General features: G+C 38.5%; 1 protein-coding gene across 16 annotated transcripts in view; it reads left to right on the top strand.

The window, feature by feature from the left end:
- INPP4A (inositol polyphosphate-4-phosphatase type I A) overlaps nt 1–17,451 on the top strand; it is a 110,829-nt gene that overhangs the window by 66,524 nt on the left and 26,854 nt on the right. For 7 of the 16 annotated variants that reach the window (XM_064408122.1, XM_064408125.1, XM_064408123.1 and 4 more), the window contains 13 exons: nt 929–1,047; nt 1,163–1,279; nt 2,288–2,367; nt 2,756–2,909; nt 3,783–3,873; nt 4,552–4,699; nt 7,548–7,678; nt 8,042–8,146; nt 8,918–9,026; nt 10,648–10,665; nt 13,118–13,301; nt 14,796–15,014; nt 16,150–16,420. In XM_064408122.1, the coding sequence (XP_064264192.1) occupies nt 929–1,047; nt 1,163–1,279; nt 2,288–2,367; nt 2,756–2,909; nt 3,783–3,873; nt 4,552–4,699; nt 7,548–7,678; nt 8,042–8,146; nt 8,918–9,026; nt 10,648–10,665; nt 13,118–13,301; nt 14,796–15,014; nt 16,150–16,420 (1,746 nt within the window). The remainder of the gene's footprint in view (nt 1–928; nt 1,048–1,162; nt 1,280–2,287; nt 2,368–2,755; nt 2,910–3,782; nt 3,874–4,551; nt 4,700–7,547; nt 7,679–8,041; nt 8,147–8,917; nt 9,027–10,647; nt 10,666–13,117; nt 13,302–14,795; nt 15,015–16,149; nt 16,421–17,451) is intronic. The other 9 variants (XM_064408132.1, XM_064408134.1, XM_064408133.1 and 6 more) reach the window with 6 other exon arrangements.

A 17,451-nucleotide genomic window follows, 5' to 3' on the forward strand; every position in this document is an offset into this window, starting at 1 on the left:
TATTTTCTTCATGAAAATTCAGTCCACATTTTCAACTGCAGGATGTTTTTCTTGGCTTAATAGTGGACTAGTATTTGAAAGGTTATGTTCTTAACAGTAGGCTAATGAAAAATTAGCAAATTTTCTCAGTTGTGTGTAATTGTGTTATGAATAATAATCTTAACAAGCATTCTCAGAGCTGAATGAGGTATTTAAATTATTTTCAGATAAATTAAAAATTAGAATTACAAATATCTAGAATTATAAAGCTGTTTAGCCAAATATCAGATTTAACTTCCTGCATGTAGCTGAAGCAGAGTTGGACCACACTGTAGCTACCTGTATCTAGCCAGATAGAATTTGGCTGGGAAGTTTAATGTAATTGTGTAGAGTCACTCACTGAAATTTTTGGAAATTGTTTCCTACTCACCATAGTCCTTTTCCCAGCAGTTAAACTCACAGCAACACTTTAGAGAAAATAAATTGCTGTAATTTTACAATTACAAGCTGGTTTTCCTCAGCAGTGCTGCTTGATCAATGTTCAGACGCTTCTGTTGGTTCTCCCTGGGCAAATGCCATTTGATAATGGGCTTAATGGAGCGTGACTTTGAATCAAATGCAGCCACGGTCATGAGATTCCCAGGGGAAAACCTGCACATGGGCTGTTAGGATGAGCTTGCCAAGGGATGGATAAGCATGTATTAGAAGAGAACAAGTTTAAATTGCTGCTCCAGAGCTTGGAGCCAGACTGAGCTGATTGCATGTTTGCTGTTTGCATGCACAAAGGTGGGTGATATCTGCTTTTATAGTGTGGTGGTAGAATGAATATTAAGCTCTTTGTTGTTTGATTGCTCAGGGTGTATAATGTGGTTTTATAAAAATGTAGAGTCTTACAGCAATATGAAAAAGATCCTGAATCTAAGTTTACTTATCTGTTGCATCCCTAAAGCTTGCAGTGAGCTGCTAACTCCATCGCTAGATCGAAAACCAAATAGTTTTGTAGCAGTGAGTGTAACTACACCTCCCCAGGCATTCTGGACGAAGCATGCACAGACAGAAATTATTGAGGTGAGTGCTGAGGTACTTCTAGATTAGATTTAAAATCAAAGCTAACACAGGAATAATTTCTTCCTTAACAAATATCACCGTACATTAACTTTTGACTTTTTGTTTATGATTACAGGGAACAAGTAATCCTATCTTTCTAAGCAGCATTGCCTTTTTCCAAGACTCACTTATCAATCAAATGACACAAATCAAACTCTCCGTGTATGACGTCAAAGATAGATCTCAGGGAACAGTAAGTTTTCTTTATTCTGTTGCCTGCCCAGTCAGTGTAAAGCAAGGAAATGAGAAGCAAAGAGATAAAATGAGTAACTTCTGTGGAAGGAAACAACAGGAGAGCAGCACTGATCATATAGAAAACAAGATGGGTAGGGAAAGGAGGAACTAATGAGATTGGCTTGGCAGAGTGAGAAGCATTGCCAGTTTTCTCAAATAAGGCTTGTCTGTAGCAAGTTTGGAAACAATGGATTTAAACAAAAAAGGTCCTGTCACTTGTGCTCTTACATTGTGGATATCTTTAGTGAACTAGATAATGAATAGAATCCAACATCCCCAACTGAGGCTTCTAGACTGTGCCAAAATGCCAGAATGAAACTGTCCTTTGGAACAGAGCACCTAAATTCTGGGAATCTCCCTGCCCTGATACATTGATTTTGTTCAGGGGTAAAGTGTGTTCCTTTACTGAAAAAAAACTATGTGTCAGCACTCCCATGTTGCTACTTGGATTTGTGGGCAATACAGGTCAATTATTCTCCCACTGTTGTCCAGAATACTGTTTCAGGCCCCATGTGTCTGCTCTTGTATGGCTTTCTCAGGGGCAGCAGAGCTATCCCTCTCTGTTCAGTGCTTCAAGGAGAGGCTCTAGGGAAAAATAAATACCTCCAGAGGAAGTCAGTTCTTCAGAAGGAGACAAATTTGGGTCGAGGATGCAGCCTGAGCCCTGTTCAGTCATTGCTTTCAGTGTTCCTGAATTGCTTGCCCTAAGCTCATATATACTGAGGTTCCTCCATGTTTATCCTAGAGAAAGAAAAATGCATATTTTCTCCAATAGAAGAAAAACTTTTATAAATTATCAAATATATTAAATTTTAAGAGATTTTAATTAGTTATATGTGGCGTATTTTGTTATGGTTTTGCTCTTGAACTTGTATGCATAATAATTGTATTTTACACTTCATTGCTGTGGTCAAAGCCTCTGCTCACTGTAAAGGTAAATAAAATTCTGGCACTCATCTTCTTTCAGATGTATTTGTTGGGTTCTGGGACATTCACTGTAAAGGATCTTCTTCAGGAGAAGTACCACAGGTTGCACATAACACTAAGGTTTGTAATATTTTCCTTCTTTTAATTGTTAATTCTTCAAAACATGCTTAAGATGAGATGAAAACCTCTTATGTCATGAATAGGTTGAAATGGACTTAATTAAACTCCCTTGTTTTGATATCAAGTATATTCTGATTATCAAAATGTGTGAATACATGCATTTCTTCTCATTGCCATGTTACCCTTAGATGTATAAGCTGAGCACAGAGTACTACCCAGGCTGCCTTCAATTCCATGCAGCATCCTTGTGGAATAAGGGGAATGTTCTCCTGTTGGACTAACCCATTATAAAATTATTCCAAATGAAGTTGAAAAGCTTCCTGTTTAAAATGTTTTTTAAGTTTGAAGATTAATATCCTTTTATAAGTGTTTCCTTGTTGATGAACAGGTCCTCCTCCAAAAAAATCTCAACGCAGAGTATTTGTTGCAGGTCGGCTGAAAGTGACCGTGTTGGTAACATCACAGTTATTGGATGGCAGATGGAGGAAAAATCTGACCAAAGGCCTCCAGTGACAAGGTCACCTGATACAATTAATGGAAGGGTGAGTATGAGCGTTGGACCAAATTTAGAAGAATGCAGATTTATTGCCAGCATTGAAATAAGCTAGGTTGATATCTGCCATCCACTTTCCTGTCCAGCTTGATATTTAGTAGCGCTTTACATTTTCAATGTAGGTGCAGCCTAATGGTGATGAAGCCATTTTGAGTTTTGCAGAGCTCTTGGTGCTGATGTGTAGAGTTAAAAGTCTTGGGGAAAAAAATTTAATTTAAAATTGTTAAGCTTTAGTATCAAGTATTCATGTTCTTCATTGGAAGAGGCTTCTGATACTGTTCATTCGTGCACTTGGTGCATGGATAACCAGTTTCAGAAACATGTGGTATTTTGTTTCACATTGTGGTTTGGAAGGCATGATTAAGCAAAACTGTAATGAAGATGCTAGGGAATTCCCAGAATTGTTTGAGAGCAGATGTTTGCAGTACTTTCTCAGCCTAGGCATATATTTAATTCTGTAAAGCTTGTGTTTTGAGTATCTTGGTGGTAACTGCACTCATATATATGTATTATATTCAGTGTGCATTAGAATCCCTTTTTATCCTCCAGATCTGTTCCAGATTGATGCAGTACCTGTAAGGACTCTGGAGCTGTGCTAGCATAAGTAATTGAAAGGCTGGATGAAAAGTTTTGTGGCATTTTGACCTGTGCAGTAGAAGTAAATAGGAATGCTTAGGATTTATTATCCCAGCCTGCAATAGTTTTTATCCACAGTAAAAATATTTGAAATATTTATTTAAAGCATATGTGGAGTTGAATATTTCTTTGAAGTCTGTCTGATAGGTCATCACTGCATATTGTTTGGGCACAGAGGTTTCATTCTTTACTATTTCTGATTTTTCTTGTTTTTGTTTTTGTTCAGACTGTGTTGCCAGTTGATGAAAGTTTAACAGAATCCTTAGGAATCAGATCCAAATATGCTTCACTGCGGAAGGATGCACTACTGAAATCTGGTAAGCTGCCCTGGGCTGTAACAAGTAAGCTTTAGGTATCAATAAAAGCTAATTTCTCCCTGTGTGTCTGTGGCCCCAGGGCATTTCAGCAGATGTTTCATTTGAATAGGAACAGGCTGCTGATTGAGCAGTCCTTTGAGGGTCATACCAGAATAAATCATTTTATCATATGCACTATTCTATATTGTAAAAACAGCAGAAGCTAACTCTTGCCATTAGATTGACTGCAATATAACATTTTCCATACAATTTCATAGTCTATTTCTAAACAATTGTTGCAGGGTGAGGAGAGGGACAGAGGAAAGCAAGTTGCTTTAAAAAAAGAATCTTGCAGAAGTTTTCCAGCAAATGATTGCATAAAAGGAAAATGCACAGTACATAGACAAAAAAAAAGGCATTTTAAAAGGTGAATATGTATTTAGTTTAATTTCCTTAGCAGTGTAGTAAGTAATTTGGAGTGGAGGCTTTTCCTGCAAACACTTGAAGAATAGCCATTGCAGAATGACTGTGCTTGCAAAAGGCAGACTGATGCCTGGTTAAACCAGATCTTTACAGCAGGGTGTTTCAGCATGTTAGTGAGCTGACTAACATGCTGAAAGCATTGACTTTAAGAAAGAAGAGACTTTGTACACTTTTAAGTCAAACTCTAGGCTTAAAAATATGGTTTTAATTCTTTAGTGTTTGGTGGTGCCATTTGCCGAATGTATCGTTTCCCAACCACCGATGGAAACCACTTGAGAATCTTGGAGCAGATGGCAGAGAGCATCCTGTCACTGCACATCCCAAGACAATTTGTGAAGCTGCTTCTGGAGGAAGATGCAGCAAGGTGAGTGTTGGGATGGTTTACACGTGCAGTAATATGGCAGTGATGTGGCTGTTGCTGAGTTACAAAGGCATCAGTTTATCTGTGTTAATGCACTGACTACTCAGTGAGATAAGAAATGGCTTTGAGAGTCAGAAGAGTAGTTATGAATTAAAAACAAAACAGAATAAAAGCAAGTAAAATGAAATGCTGTAGTACGGTAATGACATTGCCTCATTTTAGGAAGTGGGAGGGAGAAGGAAATCTGTTAAGCGTTTTGTAGGTTTATTCTGAATTTTCTTCTTTTTGAAACAATTAACTTTCTTCCAGGCAACATACTCCTTTATGAGTATTTCTTCTCTACATTTGTAGGCTGTGGTTTGCAAATCTAATGTTTTATTATTCTTTGTAAAGGCCAAGATTGGAATGTTAAAGCATTTTAGCTGTGTTTTTGAGTATTGGGCTTTTATTTTGACTGTATTTGAATCGAATCCTAGAGACCTTAACTAAGTCTGACCTTAATTAATACTAACTAGTGCTCTCATTATTTTATATTGGGACATTTCAGTTCCTTAAGGATATTGTGAAATAAAATCATGGGTTAATCCATTAATTGTAGGTATTTTCATATTTTGTGAAAGTGATAAATTTTCGCAGGAAGATGGCAGAGATTTTTTGTAATGCATGGGAAAACTAATTGAGTTTCTCAACTTCACATTAATTCTTTTTTCTGATGTTATGTTTTTAGTGATGTGTGCTTAGATTCTAGAAATTGAATGCTGTATCTTGTTCAGCTGTCCTACTACAACCTTGGTGGAGCAGGCTAGGGATATGCCATTGCACATTTAGTCATGAGTTGTTTTTTATTTTGTATCTTTGTTTCTCTACAGCTTTCCTCACAGTAGATTTAAAAGCACCTATTCATTATGAAGTACAACCATGATAATGAAGAGTTGGCAAGCTTATCCATAAGATGCCATGTCTGATGGATGTAGGTTAAGGACTTGAAGATAAGGAGAATTTAGGGTGAATGAGCAAAAAGATGTGTCTTTCTGTAAAACTTTAGACAGTGAAGTTAGAGGCCTTGGCCATGAAATGTGACTGTTCAGAGGCTCTTGCTAAAATCCTGCAGAGATCAGTGGATGCCTGTTGTAAACAAGTGCAGGTTAATAACAGCCCAGGTGATTGTTAATTTGACCTTGTATATGTCCACTGGGTGGCGTGGCTCAAAGGTAAATAGGCCTTTGTGTAATTACTGAGAAAGGCTCCCTTGTCTCTGTTCAGTTGAGGTGACCCTCAATAATGTGCACAATCACACTTTGTATTCATAGAGTCGCTCAAATTTGACCAAGTGCTCTGTTCTCCATTCTCAGTGCTGCAGCCCAGAGGAATGGCAGCTACACAAGCACAGCCGTTTCTGTCTTCACATCCTGGTGACTTTTAAAATGTCCTTGGATAATCACAATTGCTGTCTCTTAGATAAAACTCTTCTGGGCCAGAGCCCTTTGAAAGGAAGCATCTGCTGGGGGGTGTGATATTTTGGCTGCATCATTATTTATGGCATCCATATTCCTTGCTGTCTTGGCTCTAAGGGACAAACAAACTTGAAGTGGTAAGCTGTGAATTTACTTCAGGAAGACCAGGGCTCAGATGCATGACTGGTTTTGAGTAGGGAGTTTGATGAGGTAATCATATTAGCATCTTATGCAGAAAGCAAGTTTTATGATGAAACTGGAAGTGTTTTTATCTAGGTCACTGATAAATATACTTTATGCTGTTGCCTGTTGGCAAATCAATGTAATGTTTTTCTTGGAAATTTAGTTCTTTTTAATAATATCCTAAGTACTATGGTGTGGGAGTTGCTCTGTGAAATGTTGTCTTAAATTGTACACAGACAATTGGTTAAAACTATGGAATTAGGGATATTGAGATAACTGCGAAAAGAACTGCTGGATCCTTTTGACAGATGATTGTTCTGCCTTTTCTGGGGTAACGTTCTGTTGAATTGTGTCTGGTGTTGACTTGTTTATTTTTTCCCCTTTCTTCCTTTTTTCCAAATAATAATAATAATCCAAGAAGAGAGTAATACAAGCATGATATGGAGTACACTGAGTATTTTCTCAGCAGCACTGCTGGGGACCAGTATGTAACACAGTATTGCTATGTGTGACTGGAAACCTGGCAGTCGGGGTACAAGGGAAAAGCCAGGGTTTTCCTGTTCATATCTATGGATGTCCAGTCCTCCTTTTTTGTACCCTGAGTGCCCAAAATCTTGGATTTCAGATGAAGGTTTTGTTGGCTCATCTTCAGGCTCTCCAAACCCTTAATGCTCACACTTCTTAGGCTTTTCCTGGCCTTGCAAACTGTTGTGTACCTACCTTACCAGTGAATATACATCTTGTACCTAACATCAGATAGGTGCTAATAGCCCACCTCACCTCTGTCACAGTTCTTAATTAAAGAGCCACCACAGTTCAGTAAAGTGTCCTTAAAAGGTCCTGACTGTCCCAAGTCACCTGACACAATGACAGTTCCCATCATTTACCAATCCTTATATAGTTGGAGAGCTCCTGCAGAAAGGTGGGAAAAGCTCTGCTTGTGACCATCACCTGAGGGGTGTACATGGGGGGAGTACAGTGTGTTCTGCCTGTGAGGAAGCAATTTACCTTGGAGTAGTGCTGTGCTCTGAGATGTGCTTGGGATGTGTGTTTGGAAGCTTTTCCAGTCTGGTGAGTAGCTCAGACACAGTAAATTGAGAGTGTGTCAGCTGAGGATGGTACTCTGTTGATACAATGTGAAACTCAGTCTAGTGACTGAGTGACTATGGACATAAACACCTCTCTTTCCCTCCCTCCCCATTTTTTCCCCCCAGGGTTTGTGAACTAGAAGAATTGGGAGAACTGTCTCCTTGTTGGGAAAGCCTTCGTCGACAAATAGTTACACAGTACCAAACAATTATTTTAACTTACCAGGAAAATCTGACTGACCTGCACCAGTATAAAGGTGATTTTTTTTTTCTGATAAAAATGTGATGCTTCTCTACCAGGATGGTTAGTGCTTCTCTGAAATTGGGAACCCAGAATGTTTTATGATGAGTAAACAATGCTATTATATTTTTTGTCTTGATTAATAATTGTTGTGAGTTTGCTAATTACCTGGGAATATTTGTCTGTTCTGTTCATTCTCTTACTCTGCAAATAGAGGACAAGTGTGAACAGTAACAGAAAGATTTTTGTTTGTTTTTTCTTTTTAATTTTCTCTGCTTTATTTTCAGCATATAGCAAATGATGAATAAAGCTTCTCAAATGTTTTAGCATACGCACAAGGAGAAAGGTTTTATGCTTATTTTTGTCTTGCATTTCTCAGGTCCTTCATTTAAAGCCAGTAGCTTGAAAGCTGATAAAAAACTGGAGTTTGTTCCTACAAATTTACATATACAGAGGATGAGAGTCCAGGATGATGGAGGATCAGGTATTAGTTTCTCTTTCTTCACTGATCTTGTTACTTTTCTCTCCACCTTTTTTTTTTTCTACAAACTACTGTAGCAATGCTACTTGGCATTTTTGTAGCACCTTCTATTCTCAGATTCCAAATCTCTTTACAAAAGAAGAGATGGAAGTATAATTGTTGCTGTTCTACAGGTGGCGAAACTAGATTCTGGGTTCTGGAGTTAACTGAACTCTAGGTGGCACAAGTTAGCCTTTGTACTAGGGTTGGGTTAAGCTGCTGCGTCCCTTCCAGACATTCTCAATTACAGTAGAATAAAAAAGGTTCTGACTGTTGTTTCTTGTTAAGCTTGTGTACTTTTTCTCCAGAATCAACATGTATGGTTATGCAAAATCACATTTTTTCACATCAAGCTTGTTTCATCATAAATAAACAGGGCTTTCCCTTCTTTTAACAGTAATTCCCTGTGACCATAGACACACACTTGTCACACGTGTCCATGTGAGGGATTCCAGTAATGGCAGGCTTTGTATATGTACCAGTGTTCAATACTTCTTTTTCACTGTCAATCTTCTAGATTAAGAAACAAAAGACCTGCATTAATGTATGGGTCTTTCATCTGAAAAAGTGTTTGATGGATTTCCAGGCCCTCTAGAACAACTCAGATTTCCATGTCTTTCAAACCATGGCAAATTTTTTCCAGAAATTAATTTCAGAAAATTTTTGAACGTACACAATTGTTTGTTGATGTTAAAGATGACAGGTTTTCAGGTAAGTCCTTTTTGTCCATCCCAGATCAGAACTACGACATAGTCACCATAGGAGCACCAGCAGCTCATTGTCAAGGCTTTAAATCGGGTGGTTTGCGGAAAAAGCTGCATAAATTTGAAGAGGCAAAGAAACAGTAAGTATAAATGCTATTGTGTCAGCTATTATTGTGCCTTTTCCTCCTGATCCATGCTCAGTTATTTGGAAAATCATTCCATTCTGTTTTTATTTGGTTCAATAGTACTACTATACAATATTTTGCATTGAAGATTTTTCTGTGCATTTTTTTTTCCAAAGAAGGAGAGGAAAAACTGTTATATTACTGTATTTATTTGTTTACTGACAAGCTCTTTCTAAGAGTCTTTTTATAAAAAACTTTAATTTTTCTGAATACTTGTTGATTCATTTTAATTTAGCTATTTTAGGTGTTGGGTTTGGGTTCTGCCCAGTTGTGGGTCAGAACATTTGCTGAACATCCTCAGCTGCACTACATCATGCTTCAACCCATTATTTTCAGAAGACTTTCACCCCTCTCATAGCTACCAGGTCCTGTTGCTGAGCTCTCCTTAGTAGGAACCTGCTGCGCCTGATTGGTAAATTCCTTGTGGACAAAACGGGTTTAGTTCTGAAGCTATTGCTGGAGGCCTTCCCGCATTGCCTAAGGTTTATGCACAGATTGGGCTTCTGAATTTGGCCTCTGCCCTACAAGTGGGATGCTTGACCCCCATGGTCCTGTCTGCAGGGACTGCTGAGTGTGGAAGTGTGGATGTATGAGCTGTAGGAATTGCAGAAGCTGGGAAGGGCACAGTTGCTAACATGGCACCCACTCCAGCTCCCAGAGAAGGGAGAATGCTGCAGGGTCTGCACTGCTGCTGCGACTGTATGGAGCATTTAAGACACAAGAGCAGCAGGACAAGGAATCATTATAGTCAGAGAAAAGGAGACCTTCATAATGCCCTTCCAAAGAAAGCATTAGTAGGATTTGGAGCTGATAGGACGAGGGAATGACGTGGGAATCAACTGCAGAATTAATTTTGGCTGTAGAGGAATGAATAGCAGCATCTTGTGAATGTCAGTCAGATATGTACTGATAAAAAGATCAGTGCAAAAACACCTAGTGTAATTATTCAGGCTGACAGAGTGCACTAGGATAGGACTAGAGGAAGCTGTAAACTTGGGAACGCTGGTATGCCAGGCTCACCTTTTCTGTTCTTTTGATACCACTTTTGCTCTTTGAAATAACCTCCTTCTGTCAGCGTGTAGCCACTGAAGTGGTTCTTGCTCCTGCAATAGCTAATTTCCCATGTGGAAAATCTTTTTCCACTCACCCAATAATTAAGTTGATTGGCGAGTTTAATTTCTGTCCAGTACTTTTCCTCTAAGCTTTTCAGAACTGCTCCTTTTGGGTCCATGAAAACTGCAGGTTCAACATTTGAAGAACAACTTTCATTTTATATCCATCTATGTTATCAAAAAAGCCAGTATAGTAGAACTGAGATCCAGCTCCTCAGTTTCATTGTTACATTCAGTTCCTTCTTCTTTCATTGGCATAACTGTGCTTGGTGCATTCACAGCATTTCCCCAGATCAACTCATGGTCGTCTGGCAATCTGTGTTTTTTTGCTTACAACTTCACATACCCATCTTATTGAAAAAATGACTCAAATAAGTTATTTCTCCAATCATACTTTGTTTTGTTTCTGCTTTTGGTATTTGCTAACAATCTGCTAATTTCATTTTGGTTTTTTGTTTTTGTAGCAGTTATGAGGAGTGTTGGTGAGTTTTCTGTTTCTGAGAGTTCTATAGAGGGTTTCTGTTCTCTGGGTTGTTTTTTTTTTCCTTTTGTTTGACAAAGATCTGGTGTGTTTTAAAGTGTGCAGGGCTTTTTAATGTCATGCATCATGGCATCCCTAATTGTGCTCTAAGTAATTGTAGCTGCTTTGTAGAACATGATGTGTGAATGAACTTAATTTCATCTGCAATGTTTGTTTGCAATGAACAGCTAGCTTCCTGGCTGCCTCTGATCATAAGAAGTTAAACTGAAAATCAGAACACAAGGATTTTATATATTTTCCTTTGTTATTTCCAGTGAAAACTATCTGGAATGAGAAACTTTTCTGGCGGTGATGGAAGATAATTAAGATAATTCTATGCATTTCAAAACCTCGATAGTGACAGATATGGCATGGTGTACATTTTTGTAATCCATGTCTTTATTTAAACATTTTCACATAACATTTTTTTCTCCTTTTGTGGTGTTCAGTGCTATCAAAAACATTACTGGGTGGTTCAAAAATGCAGAGGTTCTGCTCCAAATTACTCTCATTACGGTTGAACCGTAATGAGAATTTAAGTCTGTGTTACAGTTTGCTGGTATAATACAATGAGAGCTGTTCATTTGAAAAAGCCATTGCAGGTTGGAAAGTAAGTATATGTGAACTTTACACCATAATTTTTTTCCCCAATCATCCTAGCAAATGTTTATGATGAAAATGTAATAATTCTAAATCCAGTCTCAATATGCTGCATGGCCTTTTCTGCCAACTATGTCTTTATGCATGTTAACCCACACTGTCGTGGAAAGAAATTGCTCAGAGGAATTGTCACTAAGACCACCAGTCACTAGAAAGCACAAATCAAGTACAGGGAAAGCCCTAAAAGCTGAGATAATTTGCTCTATGGGATAGCAGTACTGGGGAGTGTTGTTCTCTGCCCCTCAGGCGGGTGAGCAGAGCACAAACAAGGAAACTCTTCCAAGAATCACTGCTGAGTTACATCCTTTGATAACAAATCCCTCACCTTACTTTTGTAATGGAGCTCAGGCAGACACTGGCATAAGGCTTCTCCCTTGCCTTAATATCCTTTAAGGGGTAAGAATTGGAGTTGTGGCATGATTTTGAAGTGTGCCCCACGCAACCCTCGTGTCCTACCTCACAGATACGCTGCAGAAAAGAGCAGCATTGCTCTAAGGGTAGCAGAGGAGCTCACACTCCTTGGAGGTCACAACTGTTCCTGAAAAAGAAACTCCTCTCCATGTAACCTCTCAGTGTGGCTGTCTCCATTTAACAGTGCTGAGATGAGTGCAAACAGTAGGTTCTTCTGTGCTGTCACTATGCTGAAGCCATTCATGACTGAAAAAAAAAATAAAATTAAGACAATACACAATAGGTGTCCTCTGATGCTTGATGCCATGTCGAGAATGGTTATTGCACTTGACACAGCTGGACATGATGTAAGGGCCTGGTATTTGGGTACCTTTCCTACTGGGAAGGAAGAACCCAGCATTTTGCTTCACAAAGGGAGTAGTGGCCAGTTGGTTCCAAATGATTGACTAAGAGCATGACTTCAGTTTTGAGTAATTTTCTAAGTTAAAAGGCAGCTTTTGTGAATGACTCTTTCAGGTGGGATCAAATTACCCTTTGGAAATGCTATTCTTTCTCCAGCAGTTGTAGACCATCTGTCTTGGATTGGATGAGCAACTTCTGTAGACATCTAAACTTAAAAGGGCATAATCTGCTCTCTGTTGTCAAATAAGCAGTCTTAGTGTAGCAGCATTATCCCCATAGAAAGATATAGTTGTTCCTAGTTTAGTATATTGTGTGTAAGAGAAACTACCAAAGAACAGTGTCCTTGGATTACCCTGAAGATGCATGTTAATTTTTTACATATCATAAAATTGCTTTTGATGGTGTAACTTGATTCTAGTCTGCAGTAGGGAAAATTATATACTAGCAGAAGGACTTTTTTGATAATACAACAGTGTTTGCATTATGGATCTGGGTGGCATTTCTGTGTTAGAAGGAACACAGTTTTCTTTTCATGATGTTAATAGATATGTGATAAAACATGTTTAAGCAAGGCCTCAGTGAAGTATCTGTGTTGCAAGGAGAGGGAGAATGGAGCAAGATGTCTCTGCAAAAAGTGGTTCTGTATCTGATGGCAAAATCTGTCACACACATTCTCTTCACCAAAACTGTCCCTCTGGTGTACAAACTCAGCCCACAGCCCCTTGGTATTAGGGATTAGTAAATCTGCATCTGAATGCTTTTAGTAAAGGCAGAGAAGTCTCTAGGATCATGTTCCTGCTGTGCAATTGCCCACTGGACTTTCACTGTTGATCATTAGTTTAGGTACATTTTTGTTGTCTGCCATTAATTCCCCAGCATGCCACTGTAATGTGTGTACCTCTAGATCAATTTCCCCCCTAAAATCAATCTTTCTTTTTCAGCACTTCAACAGGCTCCCAGTCTATAATATACATCCCACAGGACATTGTTAGAGCAAAGGAAATTATTGCACAAATCAACACCCTGAAAACGCAAGTCAGTTACTATGCAGAAAGGCTCTCAAGAGCTGCCAAGGACAGATCAGCTAATGGCCTTGAAAGAACACTTGCCATCCTAGCAGATAAGGTAGGAGAATAATTCATTTCCCTGCTGAAGCACAGTGTATTGTCTGTTCTTCCTGTACCTTTAGTAGGTTTTCTTGAAACGTCTGTTTTACCTTTTTCAGTAATGTGTTGTAACATGCACAGACCTAAACAAAAATTACACCAGCCTTTAAAAGTTCCTGGTTTTATTTATGTTGTCTCCTACTTTTGACGCTCTTGCCTTCACCTCCTCTTGAAAGTGCAATGTCCTGGGATTCCCTCTATTCATTCATCACATTGCAGTAACGTGCATTCTTCACTTTCTTTTATATCCTTTTCTGCATAACCACCTGGGGTTTTTTAATGTTCTGAGTCATCTGTCAAACAGCAGAAACTGTGTGAAAGTTAATGAAACAATTCTGTATTTTTCCACTGGTGAAATAAGGAATAATGGTGACACAGCCTATGCTTGGATTATGGTGAACCAGTTATTCTTGATGTGTGCTAACAAAAAACAGACTGGACCCACAGCTGAACACAATCTTACAGGGAGAAAAAACCCAAATACAGTTTCACTGACCTCTTCTGAAGCAGAGGTGAAGCAGATCTGAAGTTTCTAAACAGTAGTAGTGGTCTATCAGCTTGCCATAAATTGTCCCAGTGGAAGGGATGCACATACAACTTTGTGTAATAGGACCTCATGTATTATTTATTATAATACTCATTCTAAATGAGTACAATGTATAACTGATCTGTGGGATTTTCTAGAACTGGATTATGTGTATATATATATATAACATATTAATGTCTTGTTTGTTGTTTTTTTAGTAGACACACAGGCCACATAATTTTCATATTCATATGGCTTACAGAAATCCTTTAATGCAACATGGCTAAATAAGACAGGGGGAAAATTGCATTGATTAGTGGGTTATACTTTCAGCCCTCCTCTTAAGTCTTGTTATAATTTTGGAAAGGATGATTGGGGTGAAACCTGATCCTTCTGGTGTGGCAACTGTTGAGTGGGGTACAAAAATCATTTAATACAGAATATAGTGAGTTGGAAGGGACTAATCAGGATCACCCTGGTCCTGCACTCCCAGACTCACACCCTGTGTCTGAGAGCATTTTCTAAACACTTCTTGAGCTCTGTCAGGCTTGGTGCTGTGACCGCTTCCCTGGGGAGCCTGTTCCAGTGCTCAAACACTGCACATGTGTCTGCACATTGTTCTAAGCTTTCATCAAATGGAGAATGAAGTGCAAATAAAGATGAATTGCACATTTCTCAGTGAAATTTTCAACAATTACAAATCTAATGTAGTAGTACAGATTTTGGAAAACTTTGTGGTTTGGGATCCTATACTATTTTTTAATGTCATTCTGTAAAGGTATTCTAAAGGCACCTTCAAGCAATAGTTTCTTTTACAAAATATTGCTTCTTTTTTTTTTTTTTTTTTTTCTTTCTTGAAAAAAATCCAGTATAAATTGTTTATGGAATAATGAAAAGTTTTCAAAATGTGGGTTTATTGCTTTTTAGACCCGGCAACTTGTCACAGTTTGTGACTGCAAGCTGTTGGCAAATTCAATACATGGACTGAATGCTGCAAGGCCAGACTATATAGCTTCAAAAGCATCTCCAACCTCTGGAGAAGGGGAACAAGTGATGCTAAGGAATGATCAAGATACCCTTGTGGCCAGATGGACAGGGAGAAACAGCCGATCTTCTCTGCAGGTGGACTGGCATGAAGAGGAATGGGTAAGTTTGGGCAGTGGAGTGATGAATCCTTTGTTCTTTTTAGTTTCTTTTTTTATAAGCTCTGTAGCTGCTCACCAGATATGCATAGAATGAGTATGTAGGAGATATTGGTCAGCTAGCAAAGATGTTGTCTCTATCCTGCAGGCAGTTACTTCTTGGGATGGGAATATAAGCAGTCTTTAATAAATATTTCTGGGTCTCCTAAACACTGGAAACTGTTAGAGGAAGTGCATAGCATTTTTAAGGTGAGGCACAAGGGAAAGTAAATAGCTTTAAAAGTAAAAAACTAACCACACTACAATAAGCTTTTGCACTTTCCCAAATAAAGTGTATTTTGTGGGTGCTAGCTATGCAATTTAGCCTTCCTCTTACAGAAATACTCCTGTAAACATCTAGAACTTGCAGTCAATCACTGTTTTGATTATGAACAGCATTTTAAAACTGTTTGCACAAAGTTTTAAAATTATTTTCCCTACCACTGCCAATCAAAATGACAGTTGGACTCTGTAAATTCTGTCATTGTGTTAAATAAACAGAAGTTAACTAAATCTCACAAATAGTCAAGATTAATTAAAGCAATTATTAATATTGGGAAATACCAACTTTTAAAAGAGATTGAATTCATTTTGGAAATTGATCCTTGCTAGTTGTAATTATTTTGTTATTATTAACAGTCAAAGTCACAGTAATAAGATACAAATAAAGCTAATTTGGTATTTAGACTTTACTATAATACAGTAATTTTATCTGTTGTTCACTGAGTTACAGAGAGAAAAGGATGTGTGATTGTATACAATTATTATGTCAAACATGAATTTCAAGAGTAAACAATAGTACCAGCTAGAAATTGGAATAATAGGGCAGGAAGAAGAACTTAAAATTGTTTGGCAAGCTTACACAGAAAATTAACTTAGCAATTTACTGCACAAGTCATGTCACTAGATATTGTTGACATCCTGGTATATGTTATTTATGTACCCATAATTTGTGTATGCACACAGGCAGCCACAATAGCCCAGAGGAAAGTTTGCAGAGGAATTGTGACTAGAATCACAGGGGGCAATATATCGCCAAGGGATTTATTACCCCATGTCTCTTTTGGTTTTAAACAGAGAAAGAAATGTTTTCTTTTCAGGAGAAAGTTTGGTTGAATGTTGACAAAAGTCTGGAGTGTATCATCCAGCGAGTGGACAAACTTCTCCAGAAGGAGCGCCTGCAAAGTGACAGCTGCGAGGACGTTTTCCAGTGTGACGTCAGCAGTACCAGTAAGAAAGGTAATCGGGACAGTCGTGCCTACTGGATAAATCCAGAAGATTTAAATGAGACCTCATCATCCTCACCATCTTCATCATCCTCACCACCATCTTCATCCACACCATCCTGTGCATGCCATTCTCTCAAGACAAGTGCGTATGCCAGACACTGCTTCTTGCTGCTGCTCTCTTCCTGTGTGCTGGCATCATTCCTAAGCCTCCCCTTCAGCCCTGCATGTGTTTTTAGCTCAGTGGTGGTGTTAAGCAGTGATGTCAGGCAGAAAGAGATGTTACTGGGAGCTGCTAAGCCCATTACTTAGTTTGAAATCCTGGTCCCACTAAAATAATTTCCAAATCCGTTGATGGCAGTGGTACTTGGTTGTCACTCTGTGTGTTTTAAGCTGGTAAAACAGTTGTATGGGTTATCACATGACAGACACCACCTCTGCTAGCTTTTCTGTTGGCTTCAGCTTCTTTGCAGCAATCCAAGCTTATTACAGGTAAATAAAACATGAGAGAAGTGCAGGCACTACTGAAAAACTGATAGTCCCAGCTGGACTGCTAAAGCATAGGAGAGGACCCCAAGCAGTCCCATTAGATTGAGCTCAATGTAGATGAACCTAACAGAGTTCAAAGCAAATTTTAACCCAAATTGTGGTGCTGAGGCACTCAGTTATTAGACTTCTTGTAGCTGGAATGTAGGAATTGGCAGTGCAAGTTCTTAAATCCATTCAAAATTTAAGCTCAAGTGGGTACTGTATTGAACCCAGTGTAAAGTTGTGAGCCTGTGAATGAAATAAATCCTTATCAGTTTAGACTGATAGTTTGGCAGCTGTGCATTACATTTTAGAATTATTTAATTTACTTATGTACTTGACTTATTCTGACATTCTTTGCATGTGGTCACTCTGATTTGGCCACTTAATAATGCAGGTGGGCAAAGTGAAGCTCTAAAAAGCCTGATCTGTGTTCTCATTTCCTGTGTCCTGTTCTGTCTTCTCATTTGATGGCCCTTGTCCCTTATGTGTGTCTGTGACTACATGTCCATCACATTTTTAGTGTTGCCGTGGAAGGCAGTGCCTTAAGAAAAAAAAGGCAAAAAGGAAGTGAAAATAAATGTTAATATATTTTTTGTGTAGCTTTGCATGTTACCTTATAGTTTATTTAGTATTTTAGACAACCAT

This window comes from Passer domesticus, chromosome 2 (assembly GCF_036417665.1).
Source record: "Passer domesticus isolate bPasDom1 chromosome 2, bPasDom1.hap1, whole genome shotgun sequence".
NCBI lineage: Eukaryota > Metazoa > Chordata > Aves > Passeriformes > Passeridae > Passer > Passer domesticus.